At 59.0% G+C, this 27,706-nt stretch overlaps 10 protein-coding genes across 10 annotated transcripts; 6 read left to right on the top strand and 4 right to left on the bottom strand.

The window, feature by feature from the left end:
* Positions 1–1,890: 1,890 nt before the first annotated feature.
* TRAVEDRAFT_109486 (uncharacterized protein) lies at positions 1,891–5,163 on the top strand (the record flags this gene model as incomplete). Its single annotated transcript, XM_008034886.1, has 7 exons — positions 1,891–2,129; positions 2,185–2,381; positions 2,437–2,573; positions 2,625–2,831; positions 2,893–3,435; positions 3,490–4,402; positions 4,472–5,163. Coding segments are annotated over 7 exons (2,928 nt in total), but the record flags the coding sequence as incomplete, so codon positions are not given.
* A 1,321-nt stretch (positions 5,164–6,484) lies between these two features.
* Positions 6,485–9,511, top strand: TRAVEDRAFT_62215 (uncharacterized protein; the record flags this gene model as incomplete). The annotated part of the gene is made up of 2 exons (XM_008034282.1): positions 6,485–7,807; positions 7,919–9,511. The coding sequence occupies 2 exons, from the start codon at positions 6,485–6,487 to the stop codon at positions 9,167–9,169; spliced, it is 2,574 nt and encodes an 857-aa protein (XP_008032473.1). The 3' UTR covers positions 9,170–9,511.
* Positions 9,512–10,807: 1,296 nt separating this feature from the next.
* TRAVEDRAFT_139903 (ubiquitin) lies at positions 10,808–12,261 on the top strand. Its single transcript, XM_008034885.1, has 4 exons — positions 10,808–10,966; positions 11,021–11,580; positions 11,633–12,088; positions 12,141–12,261. The coding sequence occupies exons 1-4, from the start codon at positions 10,863–10,865 to the stop codon at positions 12,164–12,166; spliced, it is 1,146 nt and encodes a 381-aa protein (XP_008033076.1). The 5' UTR covers positions 10,808–10,862; the 3' UTR covers positions 12,167–12,261.
* A 311-nt stretch (positions 12,262–12,572) lies between these two features.
* Positions 12,573–13,444, bottom strand: TRAVEDRAFT_79719 (PIN domain-like protein; the record flags this gene model as incomplete). The annotated part of the gene is made up of 5 exons (XM_008034884.1): positions 12,573–12,719; positions 12,781–12,935; positions 12,996–13,139; positions 13,209–13,298; positions 13,357–13,444. Coding segments are annotated over 5 exons (624 nt in total), but the record flags the coding sequence as incomplete, so codon positions are not given.
* Positions 13,445–13,704: 260 nt separating this feature from the next.
* Positions 13,705–14,737, top strand: TRAVEDRAFT_33498 (uncharacterized protein; the record flags this gene model as incomplete). The annotated part of the gene is made up of 7 exons (XM_008033806.1): positions 13,705–13,739; positions 13,801–13,865; positions 13,919–14,003; positions 14,060–14,123; positions 14,180–14,419; positions 14,474–14,571; positions 14,623–14,737. The coding sequence occupies 7 exons, from the start codon at positions 13,705–13,707 to the stop codon at positions 14,735–14,737; spliced, it is 702 nt and encodes a 233-aa protein (XP_008031997.1).
* Positions 14,738–14,882: 145 nt separating this feature from the next.
* TRAVEDRAFT_42160 (uncharacterized protein) lies at positions 14,883–15,494 on the bottom strand (the record flags this gene model as incomplete). Its single annotated transcript, XM_008033998.1, has 3 exons — positions 14,883–14,976; positions 15,027–15,086; positions 15,142–15,494. The coding sequence occupies 3 exons, from the start codon at positions 15,492–15,494 to the stop codon at positions 14,883–14,885; spliced, it is 507 nt and encodes a 168-aa protein (XP_008032189.1).
* A 591-nt stretch (positions 15,495–16,085) lies between these two features.
* TRAVEDRAFT_159352 (PR-1-like protein) lies at positions 16,086–17,818 on the top strand. The gene is made up of 6 exons (XM_008034883.1): positions 16,086–16,412; positions 16,465–17,141; positions 17,196–17,267; positions 17,335–17,453; positions 17,509–17,567; positions 17,627–17,818. The coding sequence occupies exons 1-6, from the start codon at positions 16,171–16,173 to the stop codon at positions 17,643–17,645; spliced, it is 1,188 nt and encodes a 395-aa protein (XP_008033074.1). The 5' UTR covers positions 16,086–16,170; the 3' UTR covers positions 17,646–17,818.
* Positions 17,819–17,997: 179 nt separating this feature from the next.
* TRAVEDRAFT_42158 (uncharacterized protein) lies at positions 17,998–19,043 on the top strand (the record flags this gene model as incomplete). The annotated part of the gene is made up of 6 exons (XM_008033997.1): positions 17,998–18,186; positions 18,251–18,358; positions 18,418–18,577; positions 18,632–18,857; positions 18,921–18,976; positions 19,030–19,043. 6 exons carry the CDS (start codon positions 17,998–18,000, stop codon positions 19,041–19,043), a joined length of 753 nt encoding a protein of 250 aa, XP_008032188.1.
* A 322-nt stretch (positions 19,044–19,365) lies between these two features.
* Positions 19,366–20,520, bottom strand: TRAVEDRAFT_33495 (uncharacterized protein; the record flags this gene model as incomplete). Its single annotated transcript, XM_008033805.1, has 6 exons — positions 19,366–19,805; positions 19,868–19,928; positions 19,997–20,170; positions 20,249–20,339; positions 20,398–20,453; positions 20,512–20,520. The coding sequence occupies 6 exons, from the start codon at positions 20,518–20,520 to the stop codon at positions 19,366–19,368; spliced, it is 831 nt and encodes a 276-aa protein (XP_008031996.1).
* Positions 20,521–21,554: 1,034 nt separating this feature from the next.
* On the bottom strand, positions 21,555–27,698 carry TRAVEDRAFT_159341 (uncharacterized protein). Its single transcript, XM_008034882.1, has 3 exons — positions 26,779–27,698; positions 21,664–22,135; positions 21,555–21,608 (listed from the first exon to the last, which is right to left on the bottom strand). Exons 1-2 carry the CDS (start codon positions 27,691–27,693, stop codon positions 21,968–21,970), a joined length of 1,083 nt encoding a protein of 360 aa, XP_008033073.1. The 5' UTR covers positions 27,694–27,698; the 3' UTR covers positions 21,555–21,608; positions 21,664–21,967.
* Positions 27,699–27,706: the final 8 nt, after the last annotated feature.

The raw sequence follows: 27,706 nt of genomic DNA, 5'->3' as shown, positions 1-27,706 counted from the left end.
CCGATTGAATGGCTGATCGCAGGAGGTCTGGAAGAAGAGGAGCAGGGGGAGGAGATGGAACGCAGGCACTGGGGTCCAGGGGACCTGGGCCGGAGGATGCTGAGTAGGGCAGGGCGCACCGCTAGCCTGCAGCCATCGCCCGGGGACTCGGTACGCGCGCAGAAGAGAGAAAGGCAAAGGGTGTGCTCAATCCAGTCTGCGACGCTGCCCTGACCTCCCGCGTCTCCTCCAAACTCCCCACCCACCGCGCCCGCTCCTTCTCGGCGCTTACTGAGCGCGCCCTACAGATACACGTGACCCGTTCCCAAAGAGGCAGCACGCTCCCCCCGCCCATTGCGTGCGCCCGCCTTCAGTCCGGCACGGTTCGACTCGTTCTCGACACCCCCGTCCTCGTCCTCGACCATCCCGCCGCAGCCCTGGAGCCCGTCAACGATCCGCCGTAGTTCCCCTGCCCTCGACATCCACAGCGGCTGCCGCATGGTCGCCCTCTTTGGCCTCGCGGGCAAGGGGTCGCCTTCACGGTCCCCCCGCAATCAAGACCCCGCACCCGCAGCCGTGCCTCCGCCCCCGCCGTACTCTCAGGACAACCCCGACCCCGCCCTTCTCGCCGCGACAACCACGACCACGACCACCCACATCGTCACCACCACGCAAACAACGACGCATTTCTTTTCTCTACCGCTATGGAGACGGCGCGGGACTCCGGCATATTCCCCCGCAGTCGCACCGAAAGGTCCCGCCTCGCTGTCCACAGACGAGCTCGGGGTCATCAGCGCGCCGCACGACCGTGCATTGACCCACGCAAGCGTGCTCTTGCGGGACAAGGAGCTCCCTCCTACCCCCAGCCTAAGCCCGGAAAACCTCACGCCCCCTTCCCGTCTGTCTCCTGACCCGCCCCAGGCGGACGAAGGCGACGACACGACGCGGACTATCAGGCGAAATGATAGCTCCCGATCGGCTGGTCTTTCGGATTCTTCGTCCCGTGCGTCCTCAGTGCAGCCTGCTACAGCTCGCTCCTCGTACGCTCCTGGTGATTCCTCCAGTCCTGCTCAGCCGACTCTCGCGCTCGCTCGTGCCGCCCTGGGGATTGGTCTTCCTCTCGGGGCACCTTCTGTTTCCGCCTCGACGTCATCTTCGGAAGTCAACAGCGTCATGTTCCTTCAACCACACGCTCCCAGTACCTCTGAACTCCGGCGTCCCAACCCCACTATTCGGCACGCGAAAAGCTTCCAGAAGGAGCGTGAGGCCTCTCCTGTTGACTCCCCTGCAGCTGCGAGAGACCGCAGAAGGGCTAGAGGGCTTTCTCTCGGCCCTCTCGCGCTTATGTCCTCGGATAATAAGGGCAAGCAACGGGAGACCGATGTTGACCTTGACGCTGCTGAACCTAGGCCAATATCGCGCAAGAGCTCCTTCTGGTCTCGTAGAAGGGTCAACTCTCGTCCGGATACCGCACCAGCTCCATCTTCGCCCATACCACAGCCTACGCTCCCCGCATTTCCGCCGGTCTCCCCCTTCTACGTCAATACTCCTGTACCCTCGCCAGGCTTGGTGCCGCCAGTACCGCCTCCGGAGCTACAGCGTCGACATTCTGAGCGACTGCGCAAGTCCTCACAAACTCGCAAGGAAGAGGAAGCTATCCCAGATGTCCCGAAGGCTCCTATCTCGCAACCTGCGCGGCGCCGACGTGCTTCCCATCGACCACAGACCGCAGACACCCCTGGAAGCCCTCGACTGTCTTTCTTCTCCGATTCGCGTCCTTTTAGCTCCTCGCCCCCCGCTTCGCCCCTCCCCACCCCCTCAGAGCGTCCGACCCCTCCACAGTTCCCGACCCCACAGCAAGAGAACCGCCCCCGCGCCCAAACGAACCCGCCACTTCTGCATCGCTTATCAGTCAACCTCTTCGGTTCCTCGTCTAGTAACACTCCTACCTCAGCCAGTTCTCCGAATGTCCTAGAAGGGCAGGCAGCCACAACACCTCCCTCTAGCCTTGGGTCCTCCCGCCCATCTCTCTCGAAGCCCTCTGTAGAGATTCCGAAGCCGCGGTCGGATGAGGAGTCTCCAGAAGTCTACCTGCAGCGCCTCGTTGAGGCGGTGAGCAAGACGGAGGTGGCCTCTATACTGGCTTCAAGGTTTGTGCCTGTACGAATGGCTTCTTAACAATGATTGGAACTGATTTGAATTCAGCTCCGATGCATTCCATGCTCGCGCGCTTCGTGTATACATTGAGCGTTTCAACTTCGTGGGGGACCCGCTCGATGTTGCGTTGCGGAAGCTGCTCATGGACGTTGGTCTACCCCGCGAGACGCAGCAAATTGACCGTGTTATGGAGGCCTTTGCTGCACGTTACGTTCAGTGTAATCCTAACTTATTCTCATCAGACGGTCAGTTCCCCTCTCCGATCGTGTTATACGCAAGCTCTGATTTCATGTTACGCAGACCATCCGTATATCCTAGCATTCAGTCTAATTATGTTACACACCGACGCCTTTAACAAGTCTAATAAGCGCAAGATGACGAAGCCGGACTACATCAAGAATACTCGTCTCCCCGGCGTAGCTCCTGAGGTTCTCGATGTCAGTGTTCCACCTCCATCTAAGCGTGATAGACGCCTCATCTGCTTTCAGTGCTTTTACGATAATATCGTCTTCGCGCCCTTCATTTTCATCGAGGATCCTTTGGATGTCAACGGTCAGCGCGGCCTGGTGCCTGAAGCGGTGTCCCGCAGGATGTCCACCATCGGGGCGCCTTCCCCCGGCGGCCTAAACAGCGGCTCAGGTTCAGCCCTGCTCGGAAAAAACAACAGGATTGATCCTTACTACCTCATCACTAGGGTAAGTATAACTTCGGTCCACAGCCCCGTAATCGTCATGACTAACATATCCCCTCGAACAGAATCTCCTCGACGACCTCCGGATAGACGTTCATTCGCATATACCCCCAGAGAGCCCGTACTTCTATCAGGGAACCGCAGGTCCGTGGGATGAAGACGAACTGCAGCGTGCCTTCGCCCTCGCTAGCGTTGTGGAGGTGGCCGCGATCGAAAATCGATACCACGCTTCGCCCTGGTTCAGCCTTAGCGTGACGGGTGGGCCGGGTCCGATGTTCCAAAGCTCACTCGGCTCTATGCCTGTGCTCACCCCCAGCGGAGGCGGCGTATGGGTCATCAAGGTGACGAAGGTGGGACTCATGCTCCGGAAGGAGGACATCGTCGAGGGCGGCCGACGCGCCATGACACGCAAGTGGCGGGAGTGGTGTGTTCTCCTGACCGGCTCTCAGTTGTTGTTCTTTCGGGACTCTACTTGGGCAAACGGTCTTCAAACGCAGCTCGGGCAGTCCGACGGGCAGGTTGTCCTTCAGCAGACGTCCTTACCTCAGCCCGATGAGATGCTTTCTGTGCGCGACGCTATCGCGGTCTTCGACAAGTCTTACACGAAGGTGTGTGCGCCCGTATCGCTATTGTCTTGGTCCAATTGACGAGGACCGCCACAGTACCCGAACACGCTGCGCCTCGTCATGCCGGACGGCCGCCAGTTCCTCCTTCAATCGCAAGATGAAAAGGAGATGAACGAGTGGATCGCGCGTATCAATTACGCCAGCGCGTTCAAGACTGCCGGCGTGCGCATGCGGGCGCTGGGTCTGTCGGGCAGGGACATCGAGCTCACGGGTATCGCTGCTGCGGCCTCGCATCTCAAGGACCTGAAACACAACTTGGGGTCGGCGCCCTCGCCAATCATCCGCACTTGGAATGGCAGGTCGTCGGAGGACCTCGATATTGTCTCACGAGCTGCTGCCGAGTCCGACCCGACATTGCCTTCCCCGCCCCCGGAAGGGTTGCGGGCGCGCGGGGGTTCGGTGGGCTCGGTGGGCTCGATGGGGTCCGATCCGACCACGCCTCCGTACGAGAACTCGTCGCGTCTGTTCAAGGCGACCTTCGACGAGGTCAAGACGGAGCTCGCCGCCGGCCCTCTGCACCTGTCTGACGACACGAGCATCCGTTTCGGCGGGCGCAAGCGCGCGTACAGCCTGGAGTCCACGCTAGGCTCCCCACAACCGGGCGGACGTACGAGCGGCGAGCCGAAGACGCGGATGTCGTCACGGCCTGCGATCATCAGGACGAAGGTGGCGGAGCTGAACGCGAAGATTGCGCTCGCCCGCACGCAGCTCGACACGGACATGCGCTTCGTGCGCAATCTCGCGGTGCTCACGCCCTTTCAGCGCGCGACGCGCGACCGGCTGCAGGGCGCGGTGACGAACGTGGCGAAGCGCGTGATGCAGGTGCGCCTTGACATTGAGAAGCTCGTTTGTTACCGCGACGTGCTTGCGGCGGACCTCGCGGCGGAGGAGCGCGACTGGGAGCGCACAAAGCGCATCGCGATGCAGGCTGCGACGCAGAAGCTCGCAAGTCAGCGACAAGCTGACCAGGAAGCCGAGCGAGAGGCGGAGGTCGAACGGGAGGCGGAGGTTGCGAAAGACGCGCTGCGACAGCGCATCGAGCGCGATGCTCTGCGTCCACAGGCTATGACGCTGTCGGTCTACGTCGACCAGACTGAGCCTGCGCCAGCGTCGGCCCCGATGGCGATCCCAAGGACCGGGCACGCGTCCGCGCACTCGCATGGCCAAGAGTCATCTATCGCAGACTCGTTCCACTCGGCGCGGTCGAGCGGGTGGCATTCCAGGCAACGCAGCGCGACCGTGGCGTTCGAGTCCCCGCGCACGTTCGACTCGCCTGCGGGCGTCGGGAGCTCCGCGACGTCGGACGGGTCGTTCCCGTTCCCGGAGTCACCAGAACGGCCGCGGCCGCGTGCGACGCCCCTTACCGCGCAGGACTCGCTCGAGAGCACGACGAGCACGGACGGGGGCGGGGGCGCGCACGAGAAGTTCTACACCGCGCCGGAGATGCCGGAGGAGCAGGCGGAGGAGTGGCACAAGACGCGCGCGGCGAAGCGGGTGTCGCTCGTGAAGCTCCCGTCGGACCTCCGGATCTCGGTCCTGTTTGGGCAGAAGCAGCAGGCGCGCGGAGCGGGGCCCGGGGAGGCCCCGGACGTCGTCGCGGAGGAGTCGGGGACGTCGACGACGCCGACGAGTCCCGCGGCTCGGCAACGCGGCAGCGGGAGCCCGTACGAGCAGCAGCCGAGCGCGACGGTGGCCATGTTCGACTTGTAGGATTGGTGGACATATCGGAAGCGGAACGGGGACCCGGGTGGTTTGGCGTTTTGATTTTGGTTTGGCGTTGTGGACACGCATTGCACTCATTCTCGTCGCATTTCTCGTTGCATATACATACATACCGGCTGGAGGAGGTCGCGTTCATCGTCTGTCGTTCACTGTTGCATTAGCTTGCATGTCGTCTGTTTTTCTCATTGGTACTATCACCGACATAGAATTCAAAGTTCAAACGGTACCCGGAGTTCGAGCGTGTCGAAAGTTCATTCCTTCTGACCCACAGGTAACTCTGCCGCGGTAGAGCAAGGTCAAGGTACGCCCACAGTAATACTCTGTCAGGCACAGTGCTGTCAGCAGGAATTTCGAGGCCTTTAGAGTAGGTCGAGGTCCTGATCCCGAGGATCCGTGGGTTTAGCGCTATGCAACTCCCGGCGCTCACACGGCCGGGGTACCTCGAACGTTGGCTCCAAGATATGTTTTCGAAGTTATGAGCGCAAAACGATTTGCCATAGGCGTTGAACGGAGTGGTTGCCTGTGTTCCGGAACAAGCCTCAATTTGTCAACGCCGAAACGGATATTAGGGACGAGGCTACCCAAGTTCTGTTGTTTTTCAGCATCTGACTGACTTCTGCCTAACGCAACATCGACGAATATTATCTGCTGTGCTCGTGGCTTGCAGCCGTATGTTTTTTGTCATTGATATACAGAAGAGCCCGTGCGTATCGCGGATGGCTAACGGTGACTGGCTACGGCGTTTTCTGGTTGCGGGGAGAGCCCGAACCGGACCCGGTGTTCTAGCGTTGGAGGAGAGCCAATAGGCACCGGGCGGGGCAACCTAAATTTGGGCGGGGTCAGGGGGATGGGCGGGGGAAAGGCTTGCGAAGGCGCGCGAGAAGGATGAAGAAGACGATGGGATCAGCGGGCAGTTCCTGTGGCGGGGGTGTGCTGCCATATCCGGCTGGGCGAGTAGGATCGCGTATCCAGGCTGGATTTGCCGTAGGACGCGTCTTGCCGTCCGCTCCCCCGGTCGCGGCGACCATGTTCTTAACCACTCCCCCTCCCCTCCCGACCGCCCTTCCTCCCCTGCCCGCTCCCAGGCAGCGCGGTAGCTCCGCTTCTCCTTCACACTTCTCACTTCTCCGTGCTTTCCCTGGTCTCGCCTTCGTTTCTCGCGCTGCATTCTCGTTCTTATTGCTGTCTTTGCATCTGTACAGCCAGTTGACGCGCCTCCGACGTCTCATCTGCCCATCAGTCTCCGCCTGCATCAACGCCACGCCTATACCCTGTTTCTCTCAGCACGCCTTCCTGTCACGCGCCAGCGATGGCCTCGTCCACGAATAACCGCAGTAAAGCGTTCTCTCTCAACCTCTACATCCCGCCCCTCTCTCGATCTATCTCCAACGGCCCTCCCTCCTCCAGGGACTACCCGGCGGCGCGCTCAGACTGGTCCCTGCAGTCGTACATATCGTCTCCTTCACGTGCCTCGTTCCTCTCCGCCCGCGGTCCGCCACTTCCCGCCCCGTCTCATCTCAAGCAGGAGCAGCCCGTGCTCCCCATTCCCTTGAGCGAGGACGGGCTTGACCCGAGCGAGAAAATGAAGCTCCTCCGCAAGACCCGGAAGCTCAGCCGGATACTAGGAGAGGTGCCCATCCCAGTGACCGTCAGTAGCCCGTCCCCGGCTACCCCGGACTTCCGTTTCCTAGGCGTACTGGAGGAACCTTCTCTCACTTCTGCGTCGACCTCTGCGTCTTCGTCACCCGTGAAGACGCCGCCACCAGGCATCGACCATCAGGGCTCGCTGAAACGCAGCGCCACAGTGGGCCACAACAGACACGCTCAGCAGAGCGCGATCCACCGTGCACGTTCCTTAGCCTCCATGCGTCCCTCCCTAACAATTCCACCTGCTGCTCTCACGGTACACGCCTCGCCTATATCGCCCGTCAGCTTTTCCTGGCCCGAGCTGAATCCCATTCCGCCGTCACCTGTCTCACCAGTGGCGCCGGAAGGCGAGTACGCCTCCGAGAGGGCGCATTCGAAACGCAGCTCGACTGTCTCATCGAGACGTGGCTCGGTGGCGTCGTCCATCTTCCCTTCGCAGCGGAGTCCTGAACAAGTGTTGCGCGCGCGTGCCGCGAAGCTCGCGCGTCAACTGGGAGACAATATCCCGCCGGAAGTGCTCATGCGGGCGGCTTCACCTCCCCCACCGCGTACTCCGATGTCATCGCCGCCCGTCATGACGCTCACAGAGGCCTCGTTGACAATCCGCCAGCCACCTCGACGTACGTTATCCAGTCGTCCATCCAGGGACGGCAAGCGAGACCTCAAGCGCCGTCTCAGTCTTGACCTGCGCGCCTTCATTCGGGTGCCGGCGCCGCCAATTCCCTCTCCATCGCTGTCGGATACAGAGGATTACAGCACCATGCTTTCCAAGAGCAAGCACGGCTGGAAAGGTATCGGGAAGTGGGTGCCGCAGGCCTTCAGGTCCGATGACGCAGAGCCAGAAGAGAGCTCTCCTCATGTGGCAGCGCCTGATGTCGCAGTGGACTCGGACCTGGATTCGGACTCAGATGATGACTTCCCGGGGTCGCGCGCACGGGAAAGGCAGCGTGCGCTGAACCTGCGCCGGGCCCGCAAGATGCTGCAGGTGCGTCATGTTTCACCGCGCAGTTAGGGTTGCAGGCTCGTCGCCGCCTCAGGCCTGCACCCATCCATCGCTTTCCACTCGTCCATTGCTGATGCTGTCCCGTGATTTTAGGTGTTCGGAAACGAGCCCCCGCCCTCCCTCTTCCAGATCACAAACATTCCTGCGGACGCCACCAGCGGTATATCTGCGGCTGCGGGCATGACCCACCGCAGGAGCGACTCGCACGCAACCACCGTCTCCCTACCAGTCAGCACGCTCTCCGTGCCCGAGACGCATCACACGCGCCACTCGCTCAGTACCGTCTCGTCGGGAGACAACCTCTCGCCGCTTATATTTGCCGATCCAGCCTCGGTGCCGCCATCTCAGCCACAATCGCCCCATTCTAGGCCTGAAGAGGCACAAGGGGCGCCTCTGTCTACCCCTCGACTAGCCCCTTCACAACGCACAGTGGTCGAGGTCTGCCCCTCGTCCCCGCTCTCTGTCGCCACACTCGCTTCGTTAAGTAGACAGTCGCTCTCCGTCGCATCAACGATCTCCGCTCCTGCATCGCAAGCACCGTCCGCCCAGGATCACAGCCCGCTCCCTTCTCCCGTTCGCAAGTCCTTCCAGGCCAGTCCCCCGGCTACTCAATCTCTGTTCATGTGGGGCTCCGCTACCTCCCCAGTCTCCGCGCCGACGTCGCCGCCTGTCATGTCCCCGTCCGTCCCTCCGGAGTCGCCAACCACCATGTACCCTTCCGACCCGCACTTCCGCGTCCGCCGCATTCGTGCCGCGAAGCTCTCGCGCTTCTTCGGTGTCGGTCTGAACGACATTGCCGGCATGCTCCGCCCTGGCAGCGTACCCCCTCCCACCAGCGCCGTGGAGCCCACCTCCCCGACAGCTCTTTCCCCGCCTACGGCGTTTCGCGAGTTCAGGAGATCTGAGTCGGACGACTCGATCCCATCCCCCACGTCGCCAGTTGGGTCTACACACCCGCCGGCCTCCTTGCGAGCGTCGTCGCGCCGCTCTACTCGTCCGGTCACGAGCGCAGGCATCGTGGGGACCCCATCCGTCCCGATAGGGGACGTGCCGCGCGAACGCAAGCGCACAATGAGCTCGGGCGCGCGGAGCCAGAGTGTGTCGCGTGGGCCACGGCGCCCGCAGACGCAGCCCCCGCTGCAGTCTGGGGAGCGCAGCCGGTCGAATAGCCAGCCGGAGGTGCTCACGCAACAGCAGATGCACAACCGCGCGTTCTCGACGACGGTCGAGGTGTCATCGGAGAGCGCAAAGCGTCCGTTCGGGTTCTTTGACGGCCGTCGATCGGGCAAGGAGAAGGAGCTCGACATGCACGACGTGATACGCGCGCTGCGGAAGATGAAGTAGAGAGAGGAGGGTTGCGGTCTGTTTCTATCATATCATCCGTGTTCGAGGAATTACTTGGTTGGGGATTCGTTCCGGCGCCATTGGTCCTTCCGTGTCATACTAGTACTACTTGCCCTTACATGCCGCGCTCCCGCACGCATTTATTTATCATATCCATCTCTTAGTATATCACCACGCTTACTCTCTCACCTTACACTCGCCGCCTGCTCATTTTTCCAGCCTACCTTACCGTCCATCCACCACAACTCGGATCCCGTCTCCCGCCGCAACTTCCTGCCGTTATGCCTCCCGCATGTGTATCGTACTACGTAGTGTCACGCCGATTCACTGTTTGCCCACCACGCATTTCTCTGATCATTACATATGCTCCTGTCTAGTCACTCCTTGATGAATCATAAACTGCCATAGTTGCTCCTGTACTGTGCGCACGTTGTGACTTGCCAACTTCAAGTTGCTGTGGCACCGAATCGGGGCAATGTCTGAAAACCCTTGCAGGCGACGACAATCCCATCTGGTGAGTGTGTTCACTGCGTAATGCAGGAGTAAGCTTAACATGTCATAGCTCACATTTCAAATTCACGCCGAATTCGAAGTTCATCCTTGCGAGCACGCAGGATTCCACCATCCGGCTGTGGAACACGTAGACCTCGAAAGGTGTAAAAACCTACGCGGGACACCCAAATCGGACATTCTGCATATTCGCAGACTTCGCTCCGGGACGAAAGCATATCGTGAGCGGAAGCGAAGACATCGAGGCGTACTTATGGTATTTGCAAACACGCGAGATTGTACAAGTCCTGGACGGACATCGAGGTGCGTCCGCTTTTCACGGAAGTGTGCTCTTCGCTCATATGGTTACAGATGCTATCATTTCCGTTGCTATGAGCATACTTGTTAGCTGAGGTGTTGCGAAACAGCTCACTGAGCCATGATGCAGTCGAACCCTACTTAGCGTCTCATGGCTTCTGCCGCTATGGAAAAGGACCTGACCATTCGATTATGGGCTGACGAGCCGACAGATGGCGTGTAGCCCAGTAAGCACCACCCCTTACATCCAGCTACGCCTCAATCGTCTGATATGCAGCCCCCGAATTTCCAGTTGTGCGCGCAGCGTGAGTTGATATACACTGTTCTAGCAAGGCCTAGCGCAGTGTTTCTCCATACCGGCGTGTAAAGTGTCGTCGAAGCCGCCCATTCTGGCGACGCTATTATGCCCGAAGCCGCCAGCTCCGGAGATGGAGCCTAACAATAGTGTTCCTGGGGTGATTGTTACGCACTGAGCGTTATGACAGCCATGTATAGTACCGTACTTGTTTTGTTCCACCGCTGCCTCGTATTTCACCGCCCACCCGTTGCTTCTCGGGGCTCCTCGGGTTCCTTTGAGAACACACATGAGCTGCGGTGTTGTCTATTCGGGATCAGACGGGTTGTCGTGGTCAAGAATACGCCGCGGCTGACAGGACGAGTGCACAGGATGCGGCGGAGGCGGTTCATTCCAGCACCTCCGATCGCTTTCGAGGCGCGTGCATCGCCCAAAAAGGCAACGCACTTATCTCGCGACCGCCGCAGCGCTGACTCAGGATTTCAAACCCCGCGACTATGACCGTATATAAGCCAACCCCGCATTTCCAACCGCCCAGCACCGTCTCTATCCACATCCACCCCCTCCCACACCTCCATCCACTCGCCCAGAATGCAGATCTTCGTGAAGACGCTCACTGGCAAGACCATCACTCTCGAGGTTGAGTCCTCTGACACCATCGACAACGTTAAGGCCAAGATCCAGGACAAGGAGGGGTGAGTGGCTATCCACAGTGGCACATAACCCATCGTACTGACCAGGGTGCGCAGCATCCCTCCCGACCAGCAGCGCCTGATCTTCGCGGGCAAGCAGCTCGAGGACGGCCGTACCCTTTCGGACTACAACATCCAGAAGGAGTCCACCCTCCATCTCGTCCTCCGTCTCCGTGGAGGCATGCAGATCTTCGTCAAGACCCTCACGGGCAAGACGATCACCCTCGAGGTCGAGTCTTCCGACACCATCGACAATGTGAAGGCCAAGATCCAGGACAAGGAGGGCATCCCCCCGGATCAGCAGCGTCTTATCTTCGCCGGCAAGCAGCTTGAGGATGGGCGTACCCTCTCCGACTACAACATTCAGAAGGAGTCCACCCTCCACCTTGTCCTGCGCCTTCGTGGCGGTATGCAGATCTTCGTGAAGACCTTGACCGGCAAGACGATCACGCTGGAGGTCGAGTCTTCCGACACCATCGACAACGTCAAGGCGAAGATTCAGGACAAGGAGGGGATCCCGCCCGACCAGCAGCGTTTGATCTTCGCCGGCAAGCAGCTCGAGGACGGCAGGACGTTGTCGGACTACAACATCCAGAAGGAGTCTACCCTTCACCTCGGTAAGTAGCCTCTTGCGCGAACGTCTATATTGGTGGCTCATCGCATCCACAGTGCTCCGTCTCCGTGGTGGTATGCAGATCTTCGTCAAGACGTTGACGGGGAAGACCATTACCCTGGAGGTCGAGTCTTCGGACACGATTGACAACGTCAAGGCGAAGATTCAGGACAAGGAGGGTATCCCTCCGGACCAGCAGCGCTTGATCTTTGCCGGCAAGCAGTTGGAGGATGGACGCACTCTCTCGGATTACAACATCCAGAAGGAGTCCACCCTCCATCTCGTCCTCCGTCTGCGCGGTGGTATGCAGATCTTCGTCAAGACGCTCACCGGGAAGACGATCACGCTGGAGGTCGAGTCCTCCGACACGATCGACAACGTGAAGGCCAAGATCCAGGACAAGGAGGGCATCCCTCCGGATCAGCAGCGTCTCATCTTCGCTGGGAAGCAGTTGGAGGACGGCCGCACGCTCTCCGACTACAACATCCAGAAGGAGTCGACGCTCCACCTGGGTAAGTTGACATCATTATTCGCGATTGTACATCATGCTCACGTTCCATGTAGTGCTTCGTCTTCGTGGCGGCAACTGAGGTAGTTGGTCGGCCGTGGATCTCTGGGTAGCATTCTCTCTGTACTATTAGCATCATCATACGCATCGCAACGCACGACAAGTCATGACAGAACGTATTTGTGTGAACCGAGTAGCGCGCATAAAAGTATCGTGTAAGAGACAAACCGACGCGACGAAAGTCATGGACATGGATCATAGTAGTATACAAAAAGCGTTGACCATACGGGTCAATCGCTATCAACATGAGCCGCACCCTGTTCTCCCTGTTCTCCTTTACCTGCTGCATGTTTTCTACGTCTCTTCCGTTTGTGACCTGTTGTTGTATCTGGCTGTGGTGCAGGTGCATCCGCCTCTGGGTCGTCCTCCCGCTCTCGCTTGTCGCCCGTATTCGCCTTCGCGCCGTTGCCACCCTTCTTCGCTGGTGCTGTCGCGCTTGGCTCCGCCTTTTTCCTCTTCACACTGAGAGGATTAGGGCCCTTCGGGCCCTTCTTTTTCTTGGGACGTTCCTCAGGTGCCGTCGCTGGAAGCGTAGCCGCTTCTGGTGCAGAGGGATGCAGAGCCTTTTCTTCTGCCTATAACGCGGTCAGTCTCGCTCAGTTATGGCCATAGTATGGAAGGCTACAAGGGACGTACCAGGGCTTTTACTCGGAGAGTCGCATCGCTTGGTGGTTCCAGAATCATCACCGAACGGTTCATGTGTACGACGGGCACCCCCGGGATGGCTCGTAGTTTTTGACGGAGCTCCTGCGACTGTGTCGCGATGACATACCGGTGCTTGTTCGTCTCGCCTACATGCCGCAACGTCACTTAGCACTCAGATAGAGGGAGCGCAAACGCAGGATACATACCAACGACGCTCGCGACACACTCGTCACCCGGGATGGCCTCGCGGTGGTTGCACTTCCGTCGCTCAAACTCCTTGGCAAGGTCCACCACGGGTTGCGCGTCCTTCCCCTGCAAGTATAGCTCATGGATGCAGCACTGGGTGATCACTGAAGGACGGCTTCGCCGTGCGCGCGATCAGCACTATTCTTGCAAGGACGAAGGCACGGGGGACTCACTGGGCTTGATGGCACCCTGTAGGACTACGCTGAGTTGCTTCAGAAGCTCAATTTTGTGGGAGATGGCCTCCGTGCACATGTGCGAGTCGACTGTAAGATTCCGTGTGAGCTCACGTGTATAAATGTAGATACAGGAGTAGGTACGCACTGAGCACTTGGTAGGGTTGTCGGAAGCCAAAGGACAGGGAGTAGAGAGACATGAGCTTGCGGTACGCCTTGGCTCGTTTCTGCCGCATTTTGTTGGGGTCGTAGGGGTGAGGTAAACTGTTTGACGGTTCGATTGCGCAAGAGATGTGGCAGGAATGGCGTAGCAAGCGGGACACAAGGTGAGAGTGAGGAGACAGAGGAAACAGAGGAGACAGAGGTCCGAACTCAAAACGGCGATCGAGGAGAAAGTTAGTGAATTGATTTGCCGCCGGCCCGTGGAGGGCCTGCCGGCCAGTGCAGCGGTGTGGCAAGCGCGTCTCGCGTTCTGCACCAACGGCCACCACACAATATGCGTATACCCCTCACACTCTTCGCTCTTGCTAGGTAAGCCCGCTGTTGTAGTACATCAAGCTACGGACGAAGCTCACGATACAATCTACCGTAGTACCTGCGTCTCCGCGCTCGCGCTCGACTTCAAGGGCCGCGTACAGTGGAACACGCAATGTCCAAGTGAGTCCCTATATTCTCTCTTGTAACGCCCCCGCTGACGGGTCAATTGAAAGATTTGAAAGCACTCGGTCAAACGAAGGTCGTGCTTGACAACGGAAAGTGGAGTGGAGGTGTAACACGGGATGGCTCCTTCGTAATGTCCGTCCGCTCTCTCCTCCGAAGGTCTCGCATCCCTCTCCTGACGCACAAGACAGACCGGATGTCCCAGCAGGAACCTACGTTCTCTCAGTGCTCGCGCACGACCACTTCTTCGAGCAGGCACGTCGCCCCATCCTCCTCGCCCTTCCATCTTTCCGTGCTGACCACCCCCGCAGATGCGCGTAGACATCTACGAGTCCGACACGCTCCCCGAAGTGCGGCCCTACTTCCCGGGCACACCGCTATCCCCTGCAGCGCCCGCGACGCTGCCGTACCCGCTCGTGCTCTCGGCGCGCGGGCGATACGACTACTTCGTCCCGCGCGAGTCGTTCAACGTGATCGCGATGTTCAAGAACCCTATGATGATGATGATGCTCGGCGCGGGCGTGCTCGTGCTGCTCATGCCGACCCTCATGGTGCGTACACGCCGAAGCAACGCGCGGAAAGGCTGCGGCTGACGCATTGTGCAGAAAAACATGGATCCGGAGGTCATGGAAGAGTTCAAGGAGCGTCATGCCAAGATGACGAACCTCCAGAGCTCGCTACAGAGCGGAGACCTTGCTTCTGGGTACGATTTCCGAATACGTAGCATTGCTCTTCCGCTTACATATGCGTACAGATTCTCGCAGCTGCTTGCTTCAGGTGACGAACCGAAAGCGGCGGCATCAGGGCCTTCGAAGGGAGCGAGTTCCGGAGGCGCGAAGCAGCGCAGCGGCAAGGGCAAGAGGAGATGAAAGCGACGGCTGCTCATGGTAAGATACATGCTCGTGTTACATTATTCTGGATGCTCTGGTATAAATTAGAGGGATGACAAGTGGAGCAGCCAGCATGTGGGTGGTATATGCAGGCTTCCAGCCATTCGACCGCTGCCTCTCAAGACTATGGGGACGTCGTAAGCAGCGGTGGCGAAGTAGAGTTCTCTTGAATGGCCGGTGCAGCAGGATAATCAAGTATACGACGGAGAATAGCATTTCTGTACCAATAATGAGCGGTTACTAGGTACTGCGAAAGGTCTGGACGCACCTCTGTTTATAACGGGCGAGGACCTCGTGCACAGACTGTTGCTCATCATTATCCAGGCCACTGCGATCGCCAGGTCAGGTACGGAGCACACGGATAAAAGCTGTGTAGGGCGGACTTCTCTATTGGTTTTGTAGTCGTCTCAATGACATACATGTTGTTATTGCTCCGGAACGGAGGCTCCCCAGCAACTGCAGCCCCAGGGGCATCGGTGACCTTGACAGCAGAGATGGCGAGATCAGGGGACAGGCTCTTAACGGTCGGGGAGGCAGGCCGTGCGGGATCGTAGTCTAGGACGAGAACGTGCTCGCTGGGCTGCGGTAGGAGCGAGGTTGGAGCGTCATCAGCGTAGTGGTACTCTATGACAGGGTGGCTGAGCGAGGTGGTTGCGGGCGCAGCGGGGTTGCTGAGAGACTGGCCGTGCGAGACGAGCAGATATCGCGGTGGGTCTACAGATGTTGGTGAAGCCATAGCGAGCAAATCAAATGCCCCAGCGGTATGTTCGGTGCTATGTATGAAGCGCAGAGGTAGATCTTCGCGACGCGGACCAGTGCGGCGGAGGGGAGATGGTGGTCGCGAGCAAGGTGGAATGCCATCACCGGCGGGCAGCCAGGCACGCAGGCGTCGGCTCGCTTCCCACGCTTCCCGAAGCCTGATAGTAATGGGCGCCTATCGGGCACCATTACGCTTCCCGCCTCGAGGACCGTCGCTTGCTCCGGACGACGACCGCTTTGGGCGCACTCATCCTTCTTTCTCCCGCCCGCCGTACGTCCAGTGTGTAATATGACATACTCTGCCATCCGAAGAGCCAGAGGCAAACTGGCAGCGATGCGCCGCATGGAGGATCCAGCAGTGTATTTGCCTCAACACAGCTCATCAGAGCGGTCCCCCTGGTGACCGACGCTTCCCCATATTCCCCGGCGCACCAGCGTAACGATGCCGCGTATATCCACGCGCGTGCTCGATCGCGCCTCGGTACATAAGGCAGCTCCCGGCTACCCGCGCCCTCCAAACACCTTCTCCCCGACGCAGCGCGCCCCCTTGCGTGCTGTCCCCCTCCTTCCCCCTTCCCGTCCGCACGACACACCTTCATTTTACAGCTCATTCTTTTTGTGTAGTATCATCAGTCTTCCCGCTTCGTCCCACAATGAATCGCCTGGTGTATTTCCTTGCTGCCCTTCCCCTTCTCCTCGTCTTCACCACCAGCGCCGATGCGGGCCCCGCCTGCGCCCGCAGAAACGAGGGCACCGACGCTTGCATTGCGAAGTGCGGGAGCAAGTGGGGATGGCCTGGAAGCGTCATGGGCACCGACCGCTGGGGTCAGGTCCTCACGAAAACCACCACCGACGACATGGGTGCCGTTGTGACCAAGGCATGCCGCGTCCGATCGTAAATCCAGCTCCTTTACGCGCTGCGCACTACAAACTAATTTCGATTACAGTACCGGCCTTGCTTCGGCATCCACCACGAGCATCGCCTCTTCCACCTCGGTCGTATCATCACCCACTGTCGCACCTGCGAATGTCATAGTCTCAGCCTCAGTCTCCACCGTCACCCCCTCCTCCTCTTCCTCAGCGTCCCTTCGCGCTCTCACCAAATCGAGCTCCGCCTCTAAGAAGGTCTCACTTGCGCCGCTCGTAACTAGCAGCACTGCTCCTGCTACCACCACGCACTCGACTACGTCTGTCAAGCCCACGACGACGTCGACGAAGCCCAAGCCCGCGCCCGCCACCACCTCTACCTCGTCCACAGAAGCGCCTTCCCCGCCCCCAGAGACCACCACCACCACCAAGAAGACCACCACGAAGCAGGCCGCACCCACCACCACCGCCGCCAGCACCCAGTCGCAGAGCAGCAGCGGCGACAGCGGCAGCTCCAACAATAACAACGGTAACAGCGGCAACAGCGGCTCGAGCAGCACCGGCAGCGGCAGCTCGAGCAGCAGCGGCGCCACTTCCCAGAGCGACATCGACCAGTACCTGTCGGCGCACAACACTATCCGTGCCCAGCACGGCGCCTCGCCCTTGACCTGGAGCGACGACCTTGCCGCGAAGGCGCAGCAGTGGGCCAACGGCTGTGTCTTCCAGCACTCTGGCGGAACCCTCGGACCCTTCGGAGGTTCGTGCTCAAACTGAAGAAAGTGTACTTTGGAACTGAACGGTTTACGTACAGAGAACTTGGCTGCTGGGACTGGCAGCAGCTACGGCATTGCGTCCGCCGTCAAGTCCTGGACCGATGAAGTTTGTCAGTATTCAGTAATGCTTAGACGGCGCGGGAGTAATTTGACTGACATACATTTGCACATTTGCAGCCGAGTACGACTCGAGCAACCCAGTGCCCTCCCACTTCACCCAGGTTGTGTGGAAAGCAAGTACCCAGGTTGGCTGCGCCGTGCAGTCGTGCAACGGCATCTTCGCCGCCAGCTTCGGGGTATGTCGTCTCCATCTAATGCAGTGGAACGCGGCTCAATTACGTCTCTCTGCAGCCTGCCAAGTTCTTCGTGTGCGAGTACTCTCCTCAGGGTAACGTCATCGGCCAGTTCGGGTACGCACATCCCCTCCCGATTCATATACACGGGGCTGACGACCACCGTATAACAACAGCCAGAATGTCCAGGCATGAGCAGAGAGACGCCCTCGTTTCATTTCTTCTTCATTCGCGCCGCCGGTGCATCAGGAATGTACGACGTGTCTTTTTAGTAGTTCTTTTGCATTCTGCCTTCTTGCTGTATCATCCTTGTCGAGTCGCTCTCCTTCTTTACTCTAGCTACTTCAATGAACGTGTATCACCATCTCCGAGCCTTCTGAGTGCAAACTACGGTCTACCTGTGTGCATGCCATAACCGCGTAGTAGTAGTAAAGGCGCCGCCACTATTACCCAGTCCGGCTCGCACGGCCCGGCCGACTCGACGCCTCCGGATTCCGAGACAGATGTGGGCGGCTGCAGACGCCATGCGTCCCTGGTGCGAACCTGCATGTCCCCCCGCATGACGCGGTCGTCCCCCGTCTCGCAGATCTGCTATGGCATCCTCGTCCTCATAACCACGTTCTTCACCGCCATCTTGTGCTCCCTGCACCTCTCCCAGGCCGTGCGCACCGCCCCGAACCGCTCGTACATCAAGAACGTGAATGCGGTCGTCATCGGCGCCGCCTATGTCATCATGGTACGCTACTGGGGGTACCGCTCTGGTAGTTGAGAATACTGAGAAAGGGGAATGGTGTGGGTAGCTGGTGCTGTCGCTGGCGTTCTGCCTGAAGCGGCGCATCGCGGTGCACAGGCGGCTGCAGCGCATCTCGAAGACGTTCCGCACGCTCGGTAAGAACGACGTCCCCGAGGTGAGTCTACCCGCATACGTTGGCCCCCAGGGAGCTCACGGACGGGCGTACACACGTAGAGCGTCTTCTTGTACATGCAGCAGGAGTACACGCGGGCGTGTCTCGTCGCATACGAGGCGCGCCCGAAGGACGGCTTCCAGGAGGGCTGGGGCCGGCCGGGCACGAAGTACGCTGGGATCCGCTTTCGCAGCGAGCTCCTCGCCACCGTGCGCATCATTGGTACGTCTCCCTGCTCTGTGTAGACCCAAAGACCAACCAAGGCCCGGCGTATAGACCGCCTCGCGCACCTGGTCATCCCGCGGCACCCGCCGCTGCGCCCGCACGCCCGCATGATGCACCAGTTCCGGTTCATCCTCCCGCTGCTGAGCAAGGACGAGGACGGGCTCACGCCACTGCATTACTACGACTCCGCGATCCAACTCGCGCGGCATGCGACAAGGGAGCCGACTGAACAGGAGTACGTCATTGGGATCCGCGCGGCAAGGGATATTGAGAGGACGTAAGTAGTTTTTTGCGTGGCAGGTTACGGTGTCGGCGCTGATCCTTGCTTGGGGTTGGCTAGGCTGAATGAGTGTCATTTGGAGATGGGCGAAGCCTCTTCCGTGGATCTGAGCACCTGTGAGTGGACTTAGAGGACATCTGTCGGCGATGGTGGCTGACTACTTTCTCAGATGATGAGAGGTAGAGCATGTGAGTAGACTCGAGACGCTGCCTGCTGTATGCGTTTTGCAATGGCGGGGATTTACATGTCCTGTTCCTGGCGGTTAACCGCACCTCGCACAAGTCCGCGGCCAAAGGCCAGCGTTCTCATGAGCGGCTCAAAGCTACCGTCATTTCCAAAACAACACAATGTGTCATCCATATTGCAAACAACATTGTCTAACAAACTCCACTACACAGGTCGCCTCATATCCCTACACAAAATATCCGATAACAAGCAAAACATCCTATAACGTCCATCCGTGAGAGCACTCTTCACCGAGCCGTCCGCTCCTGGCATAACACCCTCAGTGAAGGCCGCTCGCGTACACCTTCTTGAAGCTAGCGCGCTCGACCCAAGCAGCCCAGTACGCCGCCACCTTCGGCGGCACCGGCCCCTTCGTCTCCTTCTCGAGGGACTTGTACCCGTCCTTGTCAGCGGTGCCCTGCGTCAGGAACACGAGGCGCGCGAGCCACGCCCCGAGGTGGAAGTCGTCCTCGCCCGGGGCGGCGCCCCCAAGGAAGGGGCCGGCGTCGGGTAGGGCCGCGGGTAGCTCGTTGGTGATGAACGCGCCGAGCGTCTCCCAGTGCTGCACGGATTGCCCGAAGAAGCCGGACTTGACGGCGTCGGGCACCTCGCCCTTGAGGATGGCGAGGATCCCGCCGTTGCCGGCCTTCTTCGCGTCGTAGAAGTCCTTGAGCGGGGCGGCCTCGGGGAGCTCGCTGTGTTTCTCGAGCGCCTTCTGGCCTATGGAGGGCAAGGGGATGCGTCAGTGAGTGCTCCCGGACCCTGTGCGCGGGGAGACATACGGTTGTCGGCGAACACGAACGAGAAGCCAGACGCGTTGGCCTTCAGCTCCTCTTCGTTGCGCTATTTACAGAAAAAATGGCGCGATTGATGAGCACGTATACACTTCAATGGGGCTAGACGGGACTTACCGCGAGGAACATCGGCAGGTTGGGGTCAAGGCGGTCCTCGTGGATGGTGTCGATGATGGCGGTGCCAGTGGCGACCTTCTTGGGCGCGTGCTCGACGAGGTAGTGCACGACATCCTTGGTGTTCGTGAACGTCTTGCCGTCCGCCTCGAGCGTGGGGAGCGTCCCGTTAGGGTTCTAGCATAAACCCTATATGTTAGTTTGCAATTCTACGGGGTAAACGCGGCGAGCGTGGTAGTGTGGCACGATACGTACGATCTTGAGGAAGTCGGGGTGGAAGTTCGCGCCCTCGACGAGGTTGACGACCTTGGTCTCAATGGCGTCGTCGGCGTAGCCGAGCTCAGCACTGCGGGATGATGTGTGAGAAGCCAGGCTCGCGGGAAGTGCTGTGCTGTGCGACTTACATGGCAAGCTCGGGGGCGGCAGCCCAGACGGAGTGGCCGAAGGTGTAGAATACGGGCTGTAAGACACGGTGAGCTCGAGCTCGCTGTCCCACAGCATGCGGCAAGGCGACTCACCTTGGACATGGTGGCTGCTTGAGAAGTCTCGGGAGTGTTTGTGCGCGAGGAAGAGGCTTTGGGGTGCGTTGACTTTGTGAAGTGCTTTGTGATGCGGCCGACGTAGCCAAACACGACGCCTTTTATAGACTTGGGCGAGCTACTGGGTGGCATCGCGATCGCGGCGGTGAACGTCGGTGAGTAAGGGTGTCTTGGACGTCGCAGCAGTGGAGGAGACCGAAGGCCGTCGACACGTACCCTGTGCTATACTCATCCTGCACGGGACTCGTTCATTTGCGATTGTCATCCGACGGATTGTGCCATCCGCCCGGGTCGTTCCTGCGCAGGGATCGCCGCGCACGCATTGGCGTCGACAGGCACGGGCTTCTATCCATCGGGGCCCATCTTTCGCCGCGCGCTGATGAAACTTATTGCACGAGAGGACGACCGACCGGGAGCTCTGCGCTGAGCAGCACGATCGCTCGGGATACGACGTTCCCGAAAAGTCGGATTGGAAAGCAGGCGCGGGTCACGTGGGCGTGTCGAATTACACCAGCCTCCCGCTCCGTTCGGACGGGAACTATAGCCTGTGCTGCCCTCTGAATCGTCCGACATACGCCTTCGGGTGGCAGTGAAACGGCCCTACGTGCTTACGTGGCATTCAGGACTTATTCACGGACATCTCAACAACATATGCGCGACATATCGTCCACGAATGCGTGCGGCATAGGAAGGAGCCGTCTCGTACCTTTCTCGCTGCCCAACCACTGCGATCACGGAGGAAACAAGGAGCCTCATCCTCAACGATGTGGAGAATTGGCGACAAGGTGCGATGAAATCAGGAGAAGAAGACTGACATGACATCGAAGACGAAAATGCGTGAGCGTACGCAGGTCCAGAGGGGCAAGGTCGACATCGGACACCAACAGTTTCCGCTGCGATTCTCGATGCGGGCTCAATGCTCCTATACCTGAGGGGGAGATAGTGTCGCGAAGGCGGTATTAGAGATGACGTAGACTACTCACCTGACGCGTAGGGGAAAATTTTTGTGTGACATGGGTTATACTGCCTGCACAATCGGTCAAGACGCCCTTGCATCTTTCGGAGCGTTATGGCCACTGGCGCGAGCCTGTGTTAGTCAAACACGTCTGCGTGTATGCGTGGCCCACTTACATCTACACAGCGAGGAAGTTCACGAATAATATCGTTGATCTTCTTCAGGGTTGGCGCCACCGAGTAGAGCGTCCTGTCGCATTGGTGGCACTTGGCAAGGAACACGCTCTTGACCTCCGGCATGTAGTGAAAGGTTTCGTCCAACTGCAGGTCGTACGGCTTTTGTGTCCACTGGCGCATTAGGGCGTACTTGAGTGCCCACCAATGGCCGTGGTCCAACACCGCTGAGCAAGGCTTGGTAGGGTCTGCAGGTGATCCATAGCCACACGGGCCGCCGCAGACGTTTGCGTAGAACGACGCAGGGTCATCTAGCTTCTTGAAGAATTCTTCTCGTCTCCGGCGGTGAAGATCGAGTAGCAGAATGCGATGATGCGGCGTCATCGCGGCCAGCTCGGCCTGGGCTTCGGGCGCGAGGAGGTCCTGCGTGAGCGTACGGGACGATGCGTCCTTGGCTTCCTCCTCCCACCCCATCCTACACGCAATTCCATATATGCGCAACGGTGCCAGTGCGGAGAACCGAGAAGCGAATGCCAGGCGCACTACAGAGATGACTGTTGGCATCTCGTACTTCTCTGCGGCCGCAAGCAACGGCTCCAGATCGTCGGATCGGTGGTTTAGGGTTGGGATGGGGCGGCAGTCCGCGATCGAGAGCAGTACGACGAGGATGGACGCCGGCTCGCTCATCGGAATAGGCTCGAGGCGGTCCACAGTCGTCGGATCTTGCGGGAGCGTGAACATGGTTTTGAGCCACCCGGAAGCGCGAGAGAGCACGTCTGAGGATGCACGGAATAGCATGTCGTCGCTGGACCGCAACACCACGTTTGCGTCAGGGGACGAAAAAGCAGGATGGGTGTTGAGTGCTGGCGGGACGCTGAGCTCTGGAGTCGCGAATGTTATGGTAGCGGACATCTTGAATGTCGGTTTCTGTCAACGAGATCAGCGGACATGCCCGGCACAACTGTGGCGCATACATACCTAGTAGTGTGCTACGTACGTATATCGCTGAGGTGTATACGAGAGCGAGGTCGGTTGAACTCCAACCTCAAGTTGTGGCGTAGCCTAACTTTGTACATGTGTACACGTGTCTTTGACGTGCAACAAGCCTTTTGACTCCTGAGTACTATAGTACTGAGTCGGTTACTGGTCACTGTTGGGCATCTACAGCACCATGCACTCCTTGAAAAAACTACATTCAGGTGCACGAGGTCGTCACCCTATATTCCGTTAAGGATCAAGGTGTGCCACAGCGCCTCGAAGCCCGACAGTCCGACATCGTTGAAGAGGATCGTCATACCCCAAATCAACGACCACCATATTTCGAGGAAAATCCAATACAATGATAGAGACCACTCAATGAGCGTTGGGACACCGTTCCGAGGATACGACCATCTATACCTCTCTTCTACGCAACCCGCATGGCACACGTCTTCCCCTCGCCCACACGCCCCGCACACAGATTCTATAAATTGAACCTAAGCCACTATAGCTCCGGCTCCTCCGTACAACGCACCTCAGCGCCCTTATGCAGATCCCGGACGAGCGCCGCCAACCCATCCAATACATCCGGCATCACATAGTTCAGATTTTGCTGCGACGATTCTCGACCCGGGCTCAACTCTCCTACACCTGAGGGGCAAGTAGTGTTGCGGACTCCACGGTGGTTGATATGATTTAGATTACTTACCTGACGCGTAGGCCCAGTGTGAGCGTCCGCTATTGCATCTGCATAAATACAAGTACCGCTTACACGATAGGAAAAGACACCGGGCATCATAGTGGCCGCTGATATAAGACTGTGTCAGCCCAGTACCTCTGCATTTATGCAGAGGCTTCCTACCTCTACACATCGAGGAAGTGCTTGAATGACCGAGTTGATGTTTGTAACGGTATGCGCCCACTCGTAGAGTGTTTTGTCGCATCGGTGGCACTTGGCAGAGGATGCCTCCTTGACCTCTCGCATCCTGTAGAACGTCTCGTCCAGTCGTTCGTCGAATGGGTGTTCAACCCAGCGGCGCATCAGGGCGTATTTGAGTGCCCACCAATGGCTGTGGTCCAACGGTGCTAAGCAAGGCTTGCCGTCTTTGAAGTTGTAGCCTGAGCATGGACCCCCGAGAATGTTTGCGTCAAAGCGTGTAGTGTCGTCCAGCCCGTTCAAGAATCCTTCTCGTCTCGAGCGGTGAAGATCGATGAGCAGGTCGCGATGGCGCGACTCCATCGCGGCAAGCTCTACCTGGGCGTCGGACGCGAAGAGGCTCTGTGTGAGCGTCCGCGACGATGCGTCCTTGGCTTCTTCCTCCCACCCCATCCTGCACGCAATGCCGTACAAGCGCAGCGCTGTCATGTTATTGAGCCGGGAGGAGAAAGCAAGGCGTAGTACGGAGATAGCCAATGGCATCTCATATTTTTCTGCCGCGACGAGCAATAGTTCCAGGTCGTCGGAATGGTTTAAGGATGGGAGGGCGCGGCCGTCCGCGATCGAGAGCAGTATGACGAGGATGGACGCCGGCTCGCTCATCAGGATGGGCTCGGGGGGGTCCACAGTCGGATCTTGCGGGAGCGTGAACATGGTCTTGAGCCACCCGGAAGCGCGAGAGAGCACGTCTGAGGATACGCGAAATAGCATGTCGTCGCTGGACCGCAACACTACGCCTGCATTGGGAGACGAGAAATCGGGATGGGTGCCGAGTGTTGGCGAGGCGTGTGGCCCTTTCGCGAGTGCTTTGGTGGCGAACATGTTGGAGGTCGTGTGCTGTTATGAAGAAGATGAACGACGCTGCCCGACATTATCGCGGTAGATACATGCCTGCGCTACCGAGGTGGGTGGGGGAACGAGATTGAATCTAGCTTTCTGGAGCTTTCTTTATATCCGTGTACACGTGCCTTCGGCTCGAGGCGAACCTCCTGACTCGTGCATCGAGTACATTAGGCAATCTGGAGTACCATACGTCCTTCAACGAGATAAATGGAGGCAATCATCCTGTCTTCGGTCAGCGCGCGCTCTCGACAGGGTGCCCCACGACGGCGCCTCGAAGCCCTAACGGTCCGACATCGCAGGATCTCCATATCCCAAATCAACGATGTCCATATCCTTCAAAATGAGATACAAGAATAGAAACCACTCAACGTGCATTGGGACACCGCTCCGAGGATACGAATCGTCTACGCGTTTCTTCCACGTAACTCGCATGATGACACACATCTTCCCCTCGTCCACACGCCCCCCTCACGGACCCTGCAAATCGAACCTAAGTCACCACAGCTCCGACTCCTCCTCACCACGCACCTTCACGCCCCTAAGAGACTAACATGACATGGAACACAACAATGTGGACGCGTATGCAGTTCCAGAGGGGAAAGGTCGGCATCGAACACCGACAGTTTCCGCTGTTTCTCGAAGCGGGCTGAACCTGCGGCTGTGTCACAAACACGAAGATGGACATCGTGCAGCTTGGATACTCACTTGACTCGTATGTGTTGTGCGTCAGGAGTTAAACTCGGCTGGTTACACAGACCGAATCATAATTGCCACTAGTGTGAAAAAGCGTCAGCCAGATGCGTTGACATATATGTATGGTCCACTCACATCTATACAGCGAGGAAGTCCACGGATAATTATGTTGATATGCTCGAGGGTGTATGTCATCGAATAGAGTGTCTTGCCACATTGGTGGCACTTGCTGGAGAATACGTCCCTGACCTCCTGCATGTAGTAGAATGTTTCATCCAGTTGTCTGTCGTATGGTTTCTGGGCCCACTGGCCCATCATGGCGTATTTGAGTGCCCACCAAGAGCTATGATCCAGCGGGGCTGTGCATGGATGGGCAGGGTTTCTTGCGTTACAGTGGTCCCTGCGGGTGTTTGCATAGAAGCTGGTGGTGTCATCCAGCTCGGCGAAGAACTTCTCGCGTCGCTGGCGGTGGAGGTCCAAGAGCAGGTTGCGGTGGCGCGGTTCCATCGCGGCTAGCTCTGCCTGAGCCTCGTGCGTGAGGAGGTTCTGCGTGAGCGTGCGCGACGATGCATCCTTGGCTTCCGCCTCCCATCCCATCCTGCATGCAATACCATACAGGCGCAACGGTGCAACGTCGATGAGCCGAGAGGCGAACGCGAGGCGCACTACAGAGATGACCATAGGCATCTCATACTTTTCTGCAGAGGCAAGCAACCGCTCTAGATCGTCGACCTGGTCCAAGGGAGGGAGGGAGCGGCCGTGCACGATCGACAACAATGCAGAGAGGGTGGCTGACGGCTCGCCCATCGGGATAGGTTCGGTTACGCAGTCCGCATTTGAGCCCTGGGGGAGCGTGAACATGGTGGCGAACCACCCGGATGCGTGACAGAGCAGGTCTGAGGATACGCGGAATAGCACATCGTCGCTGGACTGCAACACTACACCGGCGTTGGGAGATGAGAAATCCGGATGGGTGTCGAGGGTTGGCGGGACGTTCGGCTCTGTCGCAAGCGTTGTGCCAACGGACATGTCTGATGTCGTTTGCTATAAACCGGGATATGAGCGACCCTGCGCGGCCAAGCCGTAGCGAACACATACCCAGTACGCTACGTATATCGAGGTGGATATGGGAGTGAGTCAATGAGTTAGTGAGTGAGGGTCTTTTTTGGAAGCCACGTCGCGTATGAGGTTGAACATCTGCCGCAGCCTTTACATAAATGCATGCGCTTGCTTTGTATTTGTGTACACGTGCTTCCGATTCCAATCGAGCTCCCTAGCTCCTGCTTTGAGTATGATTGGAGATCTAAAATACCAGTAAGTTTTAACATAACAGGTGGAGGTTGGCATAATGGCACCCTATCTTGCGTCGATGCGCGCTCGTCAACGTGCGCCACGATGTCGATTCAAAGCCCAACGGTCCGGTATCGCAGGATCGTCATATCCTAAACCAACGTTGTACATATCCCCAAGGAAACTCAAATACAAGAATAGAGACCACTCAATGTTTTTTGGGACACCGCTCCGAGGATACGACGCGTCTATACGCCTCTTCTACGCGCGCGCCCCACGCGCCCTTCCCTCGCCCCCACACCCCTCTCACGGATCCTGCACATATTGAACCTAAGTCACCACAGGTCCGGACCCGGCCCCTCCGCACTGGCACGCACCTCGACGCCCCTAGGTAGATCGCGGACGAGCGCCGCGAGCCCCTCCAGCAAATTCGGCATCACATAGTTCGCCTGCCCGCACTTCGCGCACCGCGCGCCGTACATCGCCCCGACCTCCGGCAGCGTGAAGAACGCGCTGCCGAGCTCCGCGCCCGGGGGCGCGCGCTCGAACTGCCGCAGCAGCGCGTACTTGAGCGCGTGCCACGTGCTGTGGTCGAGCGGGTTGTGGCACAGCTCGCCGTCGTCCATGAGCGCCCCAGCCCCACCCCCGTCGTGCAGGATGCCCCCGAAGAGCTGTGGGTCGTCGAGCCCCGCGACGAGAGCCTCGCGTCGCGCGCGGTGTGACGCGAGCAGCGCGCTCTGGTGCGCGGGCTCCAGGCGCACGAGCTCGGGCAGGGACGCGGGCGCGAGGAGGTCGAGCGAGAGCGCGGCCTGCGCGGCGTGTGTGGCCTCGCGCGTCCAAGACATGCGGCGCGCGAGGCCGTAGAGGCGCAGGGGGGAGATAGGGAGGAAGGGCGAGAAGAGCGCGGTGCGGAGGACGGCGAGCGCCATGGGCATCTCGTACTTGTCTGCAGCGTTGAGGATGGCCTCCAGGAAGTCCGCGTCGTCGAGCGCGGGGAGCTCGATGCCGCTGATCATCGAGAGCAGGGCTTCGAGGACCGCCTCGGACTCGTCGACAGAGATGGGCTCCGCGGCTGGTTGGGCGGCGCCTTGCGGGAGAGTGAGCATGGAGCGGAACCATGCCGAGGACCGGCTGAGGGTCTCTGAGGATATCCGGAAGAGCGTGCCGTCCTTCGAGCGCAGGACGATGTCCGCATTGGGGGACGAGAACGCGGGATGCACCGGGGAGTCGTCAGTAGTTGTCTTATCAGCGGCGTCCGGAGCATGTTTGGGCGTATCGCTTTGCGCAGACATGGCCTGCATTGAT

This window comes from Trametes versicolor (genome assembly GCF_000271585.1).
Source record: "Trametes versicolor FP-101664 SS1 unplaced genomic scaffold TRAVEscaffold_1, whole genome shotgun sequence".
Lineage (NCBI taxonomy): Eukaryota > Fungi > Basidiomycota > Agaricomycetes > Polyporales > Polyporaceae > Trametes > Trametes versicolor.
The sequence above is the reverse complement of the archived record's forward strand: the minus strand, read 5'-3'. Positions and strand labels throughout refer to the sequence as shown.

Coding starts and splice junctions, on each gene's coding strand:
- TRAVEDRAFT_139903 (XM_008034885.1), top strand. CDS start 10,863: ATGCAGATCTTCGTGAAGACGCTCACTGGCAAGACCATCACTCTCGAG. Junction 10,967..11,020: donor AAGATCCAGGACAAGGAGGG/GTGAGTGGCTAT, acceptor CAGGGTGCGCAG/CATCCCTCCCGACCAGCAGC. Junction 11,581..11,632: donor GGAGTCTACCCTTCACCTCG/GTAAGTAGCCTC, acceptor TCGCATCCACAG/TGCTCCGTCTCCGTGGTGGT.
- TRAVEDRAFT_159352 (XM_008034883.1), top strand. CDS start 16,171: ATGAATCGCCTGGTGTATTTCCTTGCTGCCCTTCCCCTTCTCCTCGTC. Junction 17,268..17,334: donor GTCCTGGACCGATGAAGTTT/GTCAGTATTCAG, acceptor GCACATTTGCAG/CCGAGTACGACTCGAGCAAC. Junction 17,454..17,508: donor TCTTCGCCGCCAGCTTCGGG/GTATGTCGTCTC, acceptor GTCTCTCTGCAG/CCTGCCAAGTTCTTCGTGTG.
- TRAVEDRAFT_159341 (XM_008034882.1), bottom strand. CDS start 27,693: ATGTCTGCGCAAAGCGATACGCCCAAACATGCTCCGGACGCCGCTGAT. Junction 22,136..26,778: donor ATCTACCTAGGGGCGTCGAG/GTGCGTGCCAGT, acceptor AATTGCGTGTAG/GATGGGGTGGGAGGAGGAAG.